This window comes from Trachurus trachurus (genome assembly GCF_905171665.1).
Source record: "Trachurus trachurus genome assembly, chromosome: 8".
NCBI classification, from domain to species: domain Eukaryota; kingdom Metazoa; phylum Chordata; class Actinopteri; order Carangiformes; family Carangidae; genus Trachurus; species Trachurus trachurus.
Genome location: NC_139905.1, coordinates 25104926 through 25120531, shown reverse-complemented (window position 1 = coordinate 25120531; position 15606 = coordinate 25104926). Strand labels below are relative to the sequence as shown.

Below are 15606 nucleotides of genomic sequence, written 5' to 3'. Positions count from 1 at the left end.
TTAGATCAGCAAAGACAAAATACACAAACTGAAATTTAAAGCAACACAACATAACACCACACCACACATAAAAACAGGATTTGTTGCTTTAAACCTAAACTATATGTTCTTGTATATACATTTATGGTTATTAGTTATTTCAAGGTCGTCAAGCTAAATAAAAAGCTTCACATTACCACATGGATCTGACAAATACAACTGAACGCAAAGTTTAAATATTCACTTTTATTTCTTTCCAGAAAAAAGAAAAGGAAACTCGTCATTTAAATATTTTAAACAAAAGAAGATAATTCAAGATCAAAAACATTTTTTTTTTTTTAAAGATTTTTGTTCGACAGCGAGAAGGAAGGAGGGAGAGTTTCTAACATTATCTACAACAACATTCCTTAAAACAGTTCCATCCATCCCATCTCCAGCGCTGGAGAAGCTGTGGCTTCTGCTCCGATTGTCTCTGTTACCTGAGAAAACACGAGTTCAAAGTGTCTTTAACGTGATTACTCATTGTTAGTGTTGATGTGTTTGACCAGGTCCAAGGTGCCACGCTGAGTCTGTAGTTTCTGATATTCCTGGTGTAAACTGAGGAAGTGCGGGGCCGCCGGGTGGAAGAGCGCAGGGGAGGCGGCGTAGGCAGCGCTGGAGGTCAGAGGAGAGGAGTACGCGGTGCACTGGGCCGGGGAGAAGGCGTCGATGCCGGGATGCGACTGGAGGAAAGCTTTGGCCGTGAGTGCGCCGCGGGAGAAGAAGCTGGACAGGGCCGGCAGGATGCTGCTGACAGGTGGGATGGTGGCGGGGCCGCACGGCGAGGGCGCGTGGTGATGGAGGTAGGGGTAAAGCTCCAGACTGGGCAGCTGCAGAGCCGCTGCGCCGAGCCCGTAGGCGCCGTGCGGGAAGCCGTGCAGTCCGCTGGGCTCCAGGTGCTGCTCCTTCAGCGGGTCGAAGCGGAAATGCTGCCGCTTGAAGCGCTTCCTCCTCCGCAGGAAACTCCCGTTCTCGAACATGTCCGAGGAGTTGGGGTCCAGAGTCCAGTAGTTGCCCTTGCCGGGGTTTCCGGGCTCCCTGGGCATCTTTACAAAGCAGTCATTGAGCGACAGATTGTGTCTGATAGAGTTCTGCCAGGCGGGGAACTTCTCCCGGTAATAAGCGAAGCGGTGGCTGATAAAGTCACAGATCTCGCTGAGCGTGAGCCGCTTCTTTGGACTCTGCAGTATGGCCATGGTTATCAGAGCGATGTATGAGTAAGGAGGCTTCACCGACGTGGGACCTTTGGCTTTGGCAGGAGAAGCACCCTCCGGTTCGGGGCTGTAGGTGTCCCGGTCTTTACCCTGGCTGCTGGGAGTCTCCGCGCCGCGCTCCGGCTCGCTCTGCGACTCATCCGGAGGTAAAAGTTGCTCCTCTCCGTTATCTTTGAGTCCTTCCCCCACCACGTCGATAACAATATCCTCCATGATTTCCAAACCCAATGTCATAGTAAATGCCCGCGGGTAAAGCCAACACCACCTGCTAACAGGTGGGACAGTGACAGCTCTTCTCTTCAAAGCCACGAACAGATTTTTACGCGCGACCCATCTCCATTCACAAAACGGTGAAAACTCCGCGCTCAGCCCTCCTCCTACTGCTCAGGAAACAGACTCTCCAAACCGCAACGCATCAGCAACGATATCCTTTATTTTGGTGCCTTAAAGCGCAAAAAGAGCGGCCAGCGACTGGTCGTGCGTAAAAAGCGTGTGCGTCCTCGGAGATGTCCAGCATCATCTGTAATCTCCGTAGCTTTCCTGCGGGTCGGGTGGATGTGATGTCACGTCGAGGCACGAGGAAAGGGATCCTGACCAATGGAAACGACGCAAAGGGTACCATGAAGGCCTATACCAGCCTCCCAGTGCACTCTCATCATCAGCACATCAGTGCCAAGTGGACGCGGACGTCAGAGACCTGAGTCCACTAAAAACATCCTAATGAACAGGAAAACAAAGGGAGATTTTTTTTTTGAGAGGAATTAATGTTTCTCCTCATTAGGTTCAATTCAAGACATATAGAAAAGTGCAGATTTAAATAAATAAAGTATAAATACCGGGTGGTTTATATAGCGTCATAACCATGTGGAAAATAATGGACCACTGCATTTATGGAGGCTTTTCCTGATATAAAACATATTATTATTATTTATTATTATTTTATTTCCACAGAGGATTCAGAAAACCTAAGAATAAGAGATTGTAGAAAAACCTTTAAGAAAAATTTAAAAATGTTTTGAAATATGTTTCTTTTTTTTCTTCCAATTATATCAACGTAAAAAAAAAAAGACGGGGAATACTTTATAAGGAAACACACAGTCTGTGGTCTGAGTGTGCGGCGGTGGAGAGTGATAATAAAAGACACGGTAAACACATATTTGGATTTTTAAGCTGATAGACTCTTTGGGGACATCAGAGCCTCAATTTAAACACCGAGGGGGAAAATCCCCAAACACTTCTCTACGTGAGGTAGGGGCTAAAGCCTTAATCCCCCTGGAAGGCTCCTGCAGCCGCACTTTACGCACACACTTGACGCACAATTACATGTTTTCAGGCGTAGGATAAAACTGGAATGACTGATATTGTGCTGCTGTGAAAATAATAATTTGTTGCCTGGCCTTCACTGCGAGGGCTCCTCTGAATAAACCGTGAAGAGGTAGACTGTTGTCTTCTCCTGCACAAACCTTCAGAGGCTGCACTCATACTTCACTCTCCCTCAGAGACATATTGATAAGTATGACCATGTGTGAAATGGAGAAGGAATAATATTTAATCTGCAGCCTGCATAACCCGAGATTACTGAGGCAGAAACTCTACACTCTCAGTTCTCCACTTGAGCTCAGACTTATCAAAGTCCGGTCCGCCCTAACCCCCGTCAGATTATCTGCTTTAATAAATGGCAACTGAAAGCAGGATGGCGATATTGGGATGAAAGTAATAGATTTTCACTTGCTGAGACATAAAAGAGAAGCGAGGAGAGGAGGGCGCTTTTGGTATTGTTGGGAGGCCTCTGGTTGTTTGTGTTTAATGATGGAGCCCTTTGTTGGGGATTCCCACATTTCCTGCCTCTAATCGTATTGATACCTCGGGGCAGAGGGGGACTGGGTCCGGGCTGGGTGGGCTATACGGTACCAGCAAAGCTGCAGATGATTTGCCAAATTCATCACGCATGTCTTCAGATTGGAAACAGGCCCCGTGCGCGTTGTGTGGTTTCAATAAGGCCGGAGCGGGAGCGTCAAATCACTGCAAAAAGCTGAAGGTGAGGCAGTAAGGCGAGATCATCTGACACCAGAACCCGGAGAGCCACGTGTAAGAGCCACTTCTGGGGACAAACGGCCCCGGGACCCCGTGATGGACAAGACTTTTCCAGAGCTGAGGATAATGGACCAAACTTCCCCAGCGCACATGCAGCTGGTGCTGAATGTTTCCCGATGTTATACACTTGCAGATATGGCCTCCAATTTTTATTCCTGGTAATTTTATAAGACCTCCCGTCATGACAGCTATGCAACATTAAATCTGGGGCTCAGTTTAAGGTGTTTTTTCTTCTCCTCTCTCTCTAAAACAGGCGAAACATGGAACCAACATGGAATCAATCAAGCCTCTCTTTATCCAGAGGACACATTACGCACACACTTTAGGAACAATAAATCTCCTATCTAACAAAAACGGCCATTGTGGAGATCTTATTTGTTTTGTATCGCAGATGAATAAGTGGGAGAGTGAGCAGCCACCGAGGGCTTGGTGTAATAACATCATTTGGCAGGAACTAAACAGGCCCCGGGGATCTGAGTGGATCATTCAGGATAAATGAACCTACATCCGTGCAGGTCAGAAACAGGGTTAGATGAAGCTGTTACGGGCTACTTCAGTTGAAATGTTTTCTTATCTCAGTGAAAACTTGAGGCCGATCGCATGATTCAGAGAGTGATAAAAAAGAAAAGAAAAAAAGAAAGCCGAGTGTGTTTTTCATTGGGAGAAGTTGAAGAGGCTTCAAAGCGCTGAGGTTGTTTTCACATAATGCCCCCCTCTCTCATCTTGATCCCCTTAAAGTCTTGGCAGTGCAGTGGACAATAATATAACGTGTAATTTAAGGTATCATGAATCATAACTGCATGAAACAAAGTCAGACAACGTAGAGGTGCTGGGCCAAGCGCACGTCACACACACACACACACACACACACACACACACACACACACACACACACACACACACACACACACACACACACACACACACACACACACACACACACACACACGGGGCGGGATAGCTGTGTAAATTTCACGAGCTGAACTGGTCATTAACACAATATTTATGGGCTGTAACATACAACCCGGTGCCAACTGTTCTCAGTATCTCGTCATCTCACTGTACTATGTGTGTGTGTATGTGTGTGTTTGTGTGTGTGAGGACTCTCCCCTCGCTCATTGTTGTGTCTGTCTGGTCTGGACTGACACATCTGTATCTGAGTCCCAGTCAGTCGCAGCGCTGTGGCGCTCTGACCATGTGGCGACATCTTGTGGCGCAAATGGGATACGCCCCATTTTTGTTTTTTCAATAAGGGTGGACCAAATATTAGAAACACGTCCCAGTAAAAAAAATAAAATAAAATAAATAAAAGTACTTTTCACAACAACATGACAGAAATGGCATGACATTATTATTTTAGAGCTCCTGTTGCAGCCTGTAGTCATACAACTATTTGGGTTGTTTATAAATTAATTTATGGAGATTTCTATCCGATGAAATAGCTTAAATAAACATGACAGCAAACATGGTTTGGAAAGTTTCACTGAATGTTAGGTTGAGTCATGTAAGTTAATTATGGGAAATGATATGTTAAAACAAATAGTTTTTGGACAGCTCTGGCACACTGTTGCCCATGAAGTCAGATAAAAAAAAAAAAAAAAAACAATTCTCATGAAATTATTGTGACAATGTGATTCATTCTTGATAGATAAAGTGTAAATCTCCTCAAAACTTTATTGATCAATTTCTTTAAAACATATCACTTTCAAAACTAAACCACAATTAACCTTTGACAATGGTGTATTCAGGCTTATAAACAAAATTGGAGGTATTGGACAATAGGATTGTGAGCTTGGTTTCAATTTTTCAACCTTGGTCAGTTTCACAGAAACACATATTTGAGATTTGGGATTTCATGAGTCTAATATTACTCTTTCAAATGAAACTCAGTCACGATTATTGAATATGGCCACCCTGACATGGATCAATGCATTAAAACGTTGTGGCATACTGTCCACAATCATGAATTAGTTTCATCTGGGTAACTCGGAATCAGTATGTAGGCCTACTGTATGTTTTGGTCAAAGGTGATTAGCCTACTGACAGGAATAAAAAGGGGAATGTGTCTGAAAACAAAATTATTCAGTATGCAGTATTACTGTTCCCCCTGAATTAAAGATAAATAAATAAAAAGTTATGTCTTAAAGTTGGGACAGTGGCCTCACATCAAGAAGATTCTGGGTTCACTCCTTTGGCCTGGGTCCCCATAGGGTCCTGGGTTTGTGCCTCTCTGCTTAAAAAAAAAAAAAAAAAACATATTGCACTCTAGGTTAAGTGGTGACTATGAAAAGTGTGAATGTAAACATGTGACAGATCGGTGATAGACTGGAGACTATGCTCTGCAGTAGGCCCCAGTCCCCCTTAATGTGAAGTGGTATAACTGATAGATACAGTATCTTAAAGTTTCTATTTCTTTAAAGGCTGCAATTGAAGGGTGAATTCAACACATTAACATGTCTTTAGCCTTGTTCTGACTCATTTAATTTAGTCTTTAAAAGTACTAATGAATTTAAAGCAGCATTCAACAGGTTTTTTTTTTTTTTTTTTAAATTTGCACTGCTCCTGTTAAATAAATAAACAAACAATCAAAATAACATCATGAAGTTTCCGTGCATGGGGTGAGCACAAATTATTAAATTATATGAAGTCAAAGTATAATGACTCTGAGGTCAGCCTCAAACAAAGACCTAGTGAAGAGATGGTGTTTCACATAAAAACCATCATGCGGTAACCCTTATAATAAGTACACACTATTAAGCATTAGTTAAGCATTGGATACTGAATTCATCATTTATAACACACAAATACTCATTAGTATGAAGTTTATAAAAACAGTTAAAATGTTTTACTCATCACTGATAAGCACTAACTGTATACTACATACTAATGAGTATTCATGCGTTATGAATGAAGAATTCAGTATTTATTCATGCTTAACTAATGCTTAATAGTGTTATAAAGTGTTACCCATCATGCTTATGTGTAATGACATTTTAACAGGAAATGCTCAGATGTAATTAACAGCATTAAATGTGCATGGCTCAGTGCTCTATTATGGGACATGTTGGCTCAGGTTTATTGGGACACCTCTGAACATTACCAGTAGGCTACTTTTCCTGCTTTGACAAATTGAAATGTCGGCTGTGAACATGGTCAGCTCACCAGAGGAAACCTCCAAGACATGAGTTCTTCATTAAATGGTGATGAGTAGTTCAGGGTTCAAACTAACAAACATAATCTATCAATTTTACAATGACGCAGTCAATAATAACTTACTGAAGGGTTTCATTGAAAACCGTGGCCTGAGTTCATCTCCTGTAACTTTTACTTCTATGTCTGAGACTTTACCCTTTGAGTCTCATCACACTTGTGAGTTTTGCAAAACATAAGAGGAAAACAAAAACACAAAAAGTTACTGAGCTTCAGTTTATGTGTTTAACTCATAAAAATGTTGAAAAATGAATAATTTTACATCAACAAAATGACAATGGATTAAATTGAAAGCAGGATGAACAGCTTTATGTTACGGATGAAAATAGTTGACAGCAGTTAAATTATCTAAATCTGACAGTTATGATTAAGTAGTTAATGATGCACAGTTATAATTATTAAGTGTTGTATGTTAAGAGTTTAATCAAACACTCTCCAGCCTCTTATCTATGTTGGGTTTTACCGATTCAAATATTTTAAGAAATCCTCGCCCCGTCCAATAGAGGGCACTCTTACTCCACTAATGACTGTCTGGTTTTCCAAAGAAACATTTAATAACGTCTCTCAGCTTTTGAAAACTTTGAACTGACAGGAGACTATAAATAGGAACTCAACCTGCGTCAGTTGGTTTCCAGCTTTTAGCTTTGATGCACACTGCTGGGTGTGACACTCATCATCCTGCGAGCGAATGACACAGAAACACACTGCACTTTGGGTGAGAGCGTCAGACAGCATCAGTGCTCTGCTGACCTCTCTCAGCACTTTTCTCCTCTTGTGCCTCGACGTCGAGAGCTACAACTGCGATCGCGCCAAATGCCTGTGGAATGCACGGCAGAAATTTCCAACATTATTTAGTATTGAGGCTGACAGCAGCGGTCTGTTTGCAGTGTCGTGTTCGGCCCTGAGCTGCTGTCAGACGGGGGCCTGAGGATGGAAGGAATGCAGATGTATTGTTGTAAAGCTGTGTGAATACCATGCTGACTGATTGTCGGGGGTCAGGGTGCCGGCAGGAGTGACAAGCAGCCTATTAAACCATGTGGTGTAATGAGGAGTTATAGAGGAGAGTCTGCCAGTCTCCTCCTGCGTGGTCTAGCTGCGGTCGATGGAGATTGATAAAAATGACTCAACTGTAGCCTGACTGCAGGGATGCAGGCCGGTGTATGTATGACACAGATTTCAAACTGTGGCGACTTCCTGTTTACTCCCTCCTGCTGCTTCAGATGGGATGCTAATCTCCCACTGTCATCATCCTGACTGGCAGCACTTTGACAGCATGTTACAGCCTGTTGAAGACAGAATCAGTGGCATTATACAAAAAAAAATGCCAGTGATTTGAAGAAAAAAAGAGAAGAAACCTTGTTTGGACCGTGGATTTCCTGAGAGAATGGAAATAAAAACAGACAGAAACATGTGAGTTGCTGGGTTGCGTGACGTAAGCGGGGCAGATGGTTGTGAGTGAGTGCGGGCAGTGATACTCCTGAATCCAGAGTATAAACACACCCAGAAGAGCTGCAGCCACACACTCTCTTTCATGAGGCTTTCCCTAAAGTCTGGATGCAAGAAATCTGAGAGATCAGCGGGAACAGACCACCTGGTTTTGGTAAACCTTAAAAAACAGAACTGTAGGATGGTTTGCTTATTCTGAAACTTTGGACAGCCAACCTTCACCCCACTCCACTTTCTCACCGTGCACAATTTTCCAAGGTGTAACATTTGTCGGAGCTGTGGCTGCGGCACCAAAAAGAACCACCAGTAAATTATCCCCCGACATCCCAAGCAAGTGGTTGAGTCACATGCTTTGACCCCACTGCTCTCTCGTGAGTAGAGAGAGAGCCCACGCAGCAACTGGTCCCAGGACGCCCTAGGGGTCACGACCTCTGGGTTCTCTGGTGTGTATTTAGAGGTCAGGCTGCAACATTGGGGGCCTGGTGTTCCCCCGACACGGGCCCCTTCATAATCCTTCAACATGTTAGAGACTGAGAAAGACACATGTGCACACTTGTGACCAAGCGCATTTGTTGTAGCGTCTGCAGCTTTCATTTGATTTTATCTTTATTTGAAAAATGTAATTTTTTCATTTTTAAAACTTTTAAAAACTTTGGTAACACTTTATAATAAGTACACACTATTATGCATTAGTTAAGAATTAAATACTGAATTCATCTTTTATAACACATGAATACTCATTAGTATGTAGTTTATAAATACAGTTAAAAATGTTTTACTCATCATTGATAAGCACTTACTGTATCTATAAACTACATACCAATGAGTATTCATGTGTTATAAATGAAGAATTCAGTATTTATTAATGCTTAATAGTGTGTACTTATTGTAAAGTAATAAATAATAAATACACTTTTTTTCCTTCTAAAATAACAATAAAGTTTCTAGAAGCCATGCTATCAACCAAAAGTATGTCTTTGCATCTTAAATCTGTTTGATACACGATCAGACTGATACACAACACATGCTGCAAGATAAATCATGCAGGCATGGTTTTGTTAAAGCGTTAAAAACACAAACCACACACACACATACACACACCCACACACACCAGTGCTGCTCGGCCACCTGATCCCGACACCCTCAGCTGTGATGCTAAACACATTCCAGGGGTGATTCCCACCGGACAAGTTCAACGCTGACAGACACAGATTCCTACGCTGGCATGCCATCAGCTAACCCACCTGGTCTCTCTCTCTCAGCCTCCACATGTTGCTGCTGCCTCAGACTCTGCTGCCACTCGATGGCTTTCCTGACGTCTTCAGACAGCCGCTAAAACACAGGTGGAGAGTGGATTGATTTAGACACACATGTAGTTTATATTTGTTTCATTTGTAGGTGAAGTGCCCTCTATTTTAGCCCCTGGTAACACAGCAACACAGCTAATGTCTTGAGCATGTATTTTTGTTGGAGTGAGACTGTTTTCTCTAGAAATGTGTAGGCAGAGCAGCTGCCTCCAGCTTTGCTCTCTGGCACATTCACACAAACTCAGATGTGCAGGCCTGCACCACATGGCAGGATGTGCACATCACACACAGACAATGCAACAAATGTAACTTACACAGACTGGCCCGTATTCCTCCTGATCAATTGTTGAGCCAAACAGCATCTTGCTGAAAGATTAACATGATTCACTGTGCTGTGTTCTCACAGAGGGGAAACAACTCCTCTGAAAGATTTACTCACTCTACAGCAAAAGCTTCAATTAAAGTCTCTTTGGTTTAAACAGGCAACATGTAATATAGAGGCCACAGAGCAATGCTATACTTAACGTACATGAAACCCAATTTACTTAGCAATTCATTTACTAAGAGACTATTTCTTTGCCAATCAATATATATTTAATTTTTGGATCACACATGCCATTTACAGGGATACCATGGAAGCAGATTGAACACTTGGTATTTGTGAAGTTTAAGTGTGAGATCAGGCATCTTGTATGTATTTTACATGTTACCAGGGATATGTTTTGCTGGAGAATATCTATTGATAGCAGATTTTATCAGCAAGGTACAGCTAACATCAGCTAATTAAGCCTTTTGGCTTCATGAGCTGATCTCTATTGTTGTAATGTATCTGAGTTTCAAAAAAAGAGATAGCAGCCAAAGCTGCATGTCTAAAGTAAACAGACGTTAATAATCCTCCATAGAGAAGAACTTGTTAGTCTTGCAAGTATGATGAGGAAGAAGTCATGTCAAACAGACGTTAGTTACCCCTGCTTGGCTGCTGGAGTGACATAACTTGTAAAGACAGTGATTAAATCTCTGCTTTGATCTAATCACTATCTTTGCTTTGTATTTTTGCAGAGTGTAACAAGACAACATTTCCCTGAATCAAGTGCAACAGGACTGAGCAGCTACATTAAAGTAAACACAGCACAGCAGTCCCACAAACTGTGGAGAGATACTACACAATGAAGATGATCAGGGCTTTTTTTTTAAGAATATGACCAAACTCATTAATGTCGTATGAAATGTCTTGATGCGGGAAGATCAACAGGTTGCTAAAGCTATGATTGGACAGCCGCTGTCCAGGGAAAAAGGTTTGGCGAACAGTCAGTTCTGCTGACATGACAAACTCAACCAACAAACTTTTTTTTTCAACTTTCCAACCTGTTATTGTTTTTTAGCGCATGGACTTGTGTAGACATTTTTTTCCGACAGTGGGAAACTGCACTCTCCAAATAGCATGTGAACTTTCACCACAGGTGTCCAGTGTGTTTGCCAACAAACCACTTGATGTGTGTTTAGGGCGGTCACAGCGATGATGACCAGTGATGGGTATCTACGCTGACGAGCCCACAGCAGCTTCCCGTTCTGCTTCCTGGGGATGAGTGTCCTATGATGGGAAATCCAGGTCACCTGCCCACTCGGCCGCTTACGCAGACCACGAATGTGACCATGCATCCACTCACGTAGGCATGCACAAACACACGCATGAATTTGCATGAACAGCTGACAACATCTGGAGTCATGAGAATTTGGAGACCTATGAAATTCTGTGGAACATCCTCCTCCTTTTACTTTTTTTTTATCCACCCTTCACGCTGACAGTGATCTCTCAAACACAAAGGGCCGACAGGTTCTGACATGCTCCACACGTTGGTGTGATGATTTAGTATTGTGCAGGATAGCTCTGGAACATGACCAACTGTCTCCAGCTGGTGAGGAAACAATTTATGATGCCTGAATTACAGCAGTCTATTACCTTGAGAGATTGAGAGCTTTTCGTGTGTGTGCGTGCGTGCGTGCGTGGGAAAAATTGTGAACTTGGCTATGAAAGTGACCGAAGATATGCCAATTATGAGGAGTGCTTTTCCCAAAGGCTCCGGTGTCCAGGCTTATTGTTGCCTGTCCAACCGTCAGATGAGCCAAGAAAAACAGGAATGAAAGAAAAAGCCTCTTATCTTTTTTGTCTTTCTCTTCCAAGCTGTGAAACAATCTGGCAGTCAAACTGATTCCTATTTTTTAATGATAAAATCGTTGTTGTTTTTGGCTGCGTCGGGCAGCGTCGCAGTAGATCATCCTGAGGGAAAGAGAAGGTGACATGTGAAGTAAAAATCTAAACCCTACACAGAGGTGACATACAGTACAGGATAGTGGTTCAGTGAAGAGAAATTATGCTGTTACAACTCGGTGACCTTAATGCAGCTTTACTTCTTGATGATTTATGTGATCTTAACCCAAACACACGTTTTCATGCAGCATTGTCATTCTCTAGTAACATAGTAAATCAACCCTGTTTCCAGGTTTATAACAAAACATTTTTCACATAATACACTGCGTTTTTAAAATGTGTGTTTATCTCATAATGTTGGAGAGTTTTTCAACCCCCTCCAAGAGTTCACTGCAACTTTAGTAACCACATACACAAGCAAATTAAAAAAACATTCATCATCAGTCCGACAACACTCGTGCTACAAATTCACACAACACAACCAAATATAAAGCACACAATAAATACTTTGTGACTCTTGAAGTTAAGAGCATTGAACAGGTGCACATGGATGTTTTATTATATACCCATATTTTATCATAATACAATAATACAAGTGCATCCCAGGTACATTCATGACTTTTTACTGTCACTTTTTAGTCTGTGCTACTTAAAGCATGTTCCTGTATTTGCTTTGTGCAGTGCATAACAACAAGCAGGTGTCTCATTAAAAAGATTTCAGCATATTCATCATAGTTACACTATATTGAGTAGTTACACATCCAACACTACCCACTACCAGCTAAATATGAGTGTACCAGTTAGTTCACCATGGGTCTAAAAGGAAATACTGTATATTAACAACTATAAGTCTAATATTCAGCACTAACCAGAGAACAGAAAGGTTTAGATTCTGCTGTGTGAGGGTGTTTTATTGTGTTTGCCTGTCTGACGTGCTCTCCAGGCTTACGTGCTTTGCCCTTTTAATCCCTTTCGAGAAGGGGATTGAGTATCGGCCCATATACCTCCTTCAACCGGTACCGCAGCACACGTGTTCACAGCACAATGAAGACATTGAGTGGAGTCATCATCCCCCTCCACTCCTGGTGCCCATAAATCTTCCCCACGGACCAGAGAATTCCTGCAGACAGTCTGGACCTCACTCCCATCTGATCTGATCATGTTGGGCTTAAACAGTGACGTGCACACACACAAAACCATGTAGCCTACACACACCAGCCACACAAACACTGAAGTGATTTTGCCACCAATTCACGATGATGTCTTTGGAAGTTTGCACCATGAGAGCAAAAGAGAGAAAATGTTCATGTTAACAGTTGGAACAAATGTTGACAATAAAGATGTCAGGCAGGACCTGAGCAGCAATAAATCATCTTAAAGAGGATGATGAAGCGCTGGATGTGTGAGGCTGTCCAGCCTGTTCAAGTAGTCACGGACTGAAATGGATTTTATCAAACAGCTCTCAGCTGTGTGAAGAGAGAGTCGCAAATCAATCCAAGCTCCTCTGTTCAAACAAAACCAACTCTATTTCATCTGTCCTCAAGACATACACTCCTTTAAACACACACACACACACGCACGCACACACACCAAGCACATGTAACCATACTCACACTGGCTGGCAGCAAAGCCTCAATCACACGATGCAAAAATCCCTCACACGCTGCACCAGCTATACAGGATATTTTCCACTGAATTCTTTCTTTTGTGCAGCTCCAGCTTTGAGAAAAGTCTGCTCTTTTTAAGCCCATGACTTTATGAGAGGAGTCATGTGAAAGGGAAGTAAACCAGGCTACAAGTTCAAATAAACCAACATTGTTTGAAGTACAAGCAGCTATAAATCACCTATGGCGATGCAAAAATATATTCTCTGACCACATTTCAGTGACATGTAAGTGAAGTTTCAATCCCAGTGGTCTATTTAAAGGCCCACACTGTCGTCCCTAAGTTTTTGAAGAATGTGTTGAAGTGTGTGTGTGTGCGCGTGTGTGTATCCATCTACATCTAGGGTTGAAGTAGCACAGTTAAATTCACCCATGCATCTTTGAAAATGTCTGGCATATGACACTCTGTGATGTAGGCCATTGACTGTGCTGTAAAGAGCTAGTTGGTGAGATAAAATGTACTGTATGCTTACATGATACGAATCATGAATCATTTGGCCAATTCAAGTAGCTTCCTGAGCTTTTTGTATTTGATCTGTGTTTAGTTTTCTTTTTTTTGGCTGTACATTGTGTAAGTCAATAAACGTTGTTACTGAAGAGGGGAAAAGCTAATAAGGAATAGCAGCAAGAGTTTGGACAGAAAAGTTGACCCAACATGTTGGGCTAGCTGGTGAGATGGTCACCCTTCCTATAGCCTAGTCTGTTTCACAGAGGATGTCCACTCTGCATCACTAGCTGTGTCCGTTCTTACTCTTTTGTCAAAAAGCACTGCTCTTAGAAACCGTCACAACACTAACTTTCCCCAAAACAAAAACTTAAGGTTTTAAGGCACTTGGGTTTTTAACAGTTGCACCGTTACCATTAAACTGAGCCGAAACCCAACACTTACAATTAAAAGTGTAAACAACTGGCTCTGTGCCCAGTGACTCTTGTAAAGGTTGGGCCGCCACCCCGTTGGAGCTTTCATTGTCCAGGAGGAGAGGGCTACTTTTCACTTAATTAGAAGGAGCCTTTAAAATGAGACAGTTTAGTCGCGACACTGTGACCCGTCTTAGCCTCTGATGGATGTGACCTCTTAATTGGGAACCAGTTTAATTGTCAGTTAAAAAGTTTGTTAGCTAAAAAGGTCATAGAGTTTATCCAGAAATCTTATTTAGGCCTATATACTTGTGACTCTTGTCCACAATCCAGTCCTTTTGTGTGGAACAGTTTAGAGGGTTATGCAGCTCAGCTAATAAACAGCTTCATCCACTCTGCAAATGCTCATAATTATTCCTACACTACTCTCAAACTTAAATTTGAGCTTGTTGCTAAATATCCAAACCCACTAATTGCCACAACTCTTATGGAATTAATTAATTTTGCAGCTTAATCTCACTGTTTAAAAGCTGGAGTGACCGCAGTTTGAGTATTCAACATCGTATAGAAAATATCCTGCATGATGTCTCTAAAATGTTTTTCCGATACAAACGTGTGTTTTCGGGGTATGTGTTTAGTGCATGTGCCGTCACTGCGTTTCATTGTATGAGACTGTACAGTGCACAGGGGAAACTGTGATTAGAGGGTGGCACTGCTGTGTTCCCTTTGGGCCTGTTCACCCTGTTATTTTCCCCTCATCAGCCCGTGCTCTCAATATGGAGGGTGGGTCCGTGACCTCCCTCCCACGCACAACCACGAGAGAGGGAGGCACCCGTTTCAAACAGCCCTCTTAAGTGTCCGCAGGGGCACTTTGGAGTTCACAGGGCCCCTCAGGCCTCCACAGCCCCCCAGCAGAGCTCTGTGCATCTCATAAAGTGGAGCTTATCGATACCTATAGGGCCTCTGATGAACCTCCTCCTCGCTGTGACAGAGACAGTTCACATGTACCCATCACTGCCCTCCATCTGGACTCATAGAAGTCATCAAAAGCAATGAACCGGTGACACTGAGGTAGGGTCAAGCCAGAAAACTTTAAGGATTTGGGCTCACTTCCCTTTGACTTAAGCAGATAAATTAAAGAGATAAAGAAAAGCCAAGTGGTGACACAAGTAATACATCTTGGGAGCTTTCTTTGGCGTTCTCGCTTCCCCTCGCTCCCACTTTTTATACCCTCTTTTTTTCCCCCTCTTCCTCTGGCTCTTTTTCTCACTGTCTCTCCCTCCCTGTTTCCCACCCATAGCATTCAGAAACCCTGAAAGGAAGGCACCACCGTAAAACAAACAGCCCAGGGCCTTGTTCGGCCGGGTCACCCTGTGAAGGAAGGGAACCATCTGAGCCAGGGAGTAGAAAAAACAACAACAATAAAATGGCCAGTGGAATGCACACAGCGGACAGCGTCGAGCTGAAAGTCTGAGGCCTGGGTTCATTAAGCTTTAAAGAGCGTTTAAACAATGCAGGGCAGCGGAGAGACTCTGCAGCAGAATGACTGGCAAACAATGATGTGGTCCCGCTGTCTGCACTTGGCG

The 15606-nt window shown here is 42.8% G+C and overlaps 1 protein-coding gene across 1 annotated transcript; it reads right to left on the bottom strand.

Moving 5' to 3' along the window:
* Positions 1–494: 494 nt before the first annotated feature.
* Positions 495–1466, bottom strand: foxd7 (forkhead box D7; the record flags this gene model as incomplete). The annotated part of the gene is made up of 1 exon (XM_083977849.1): positions 495–1466. One exon carries the CDS (start codon positions 1464–1466, stop codon positions 495–497), a length of 972 nt encoding a protein of 323 aa, XP_083833975.1.
* Between the last annotated feature and the right edge of the window lie 14140 nt (positions 1467–15606).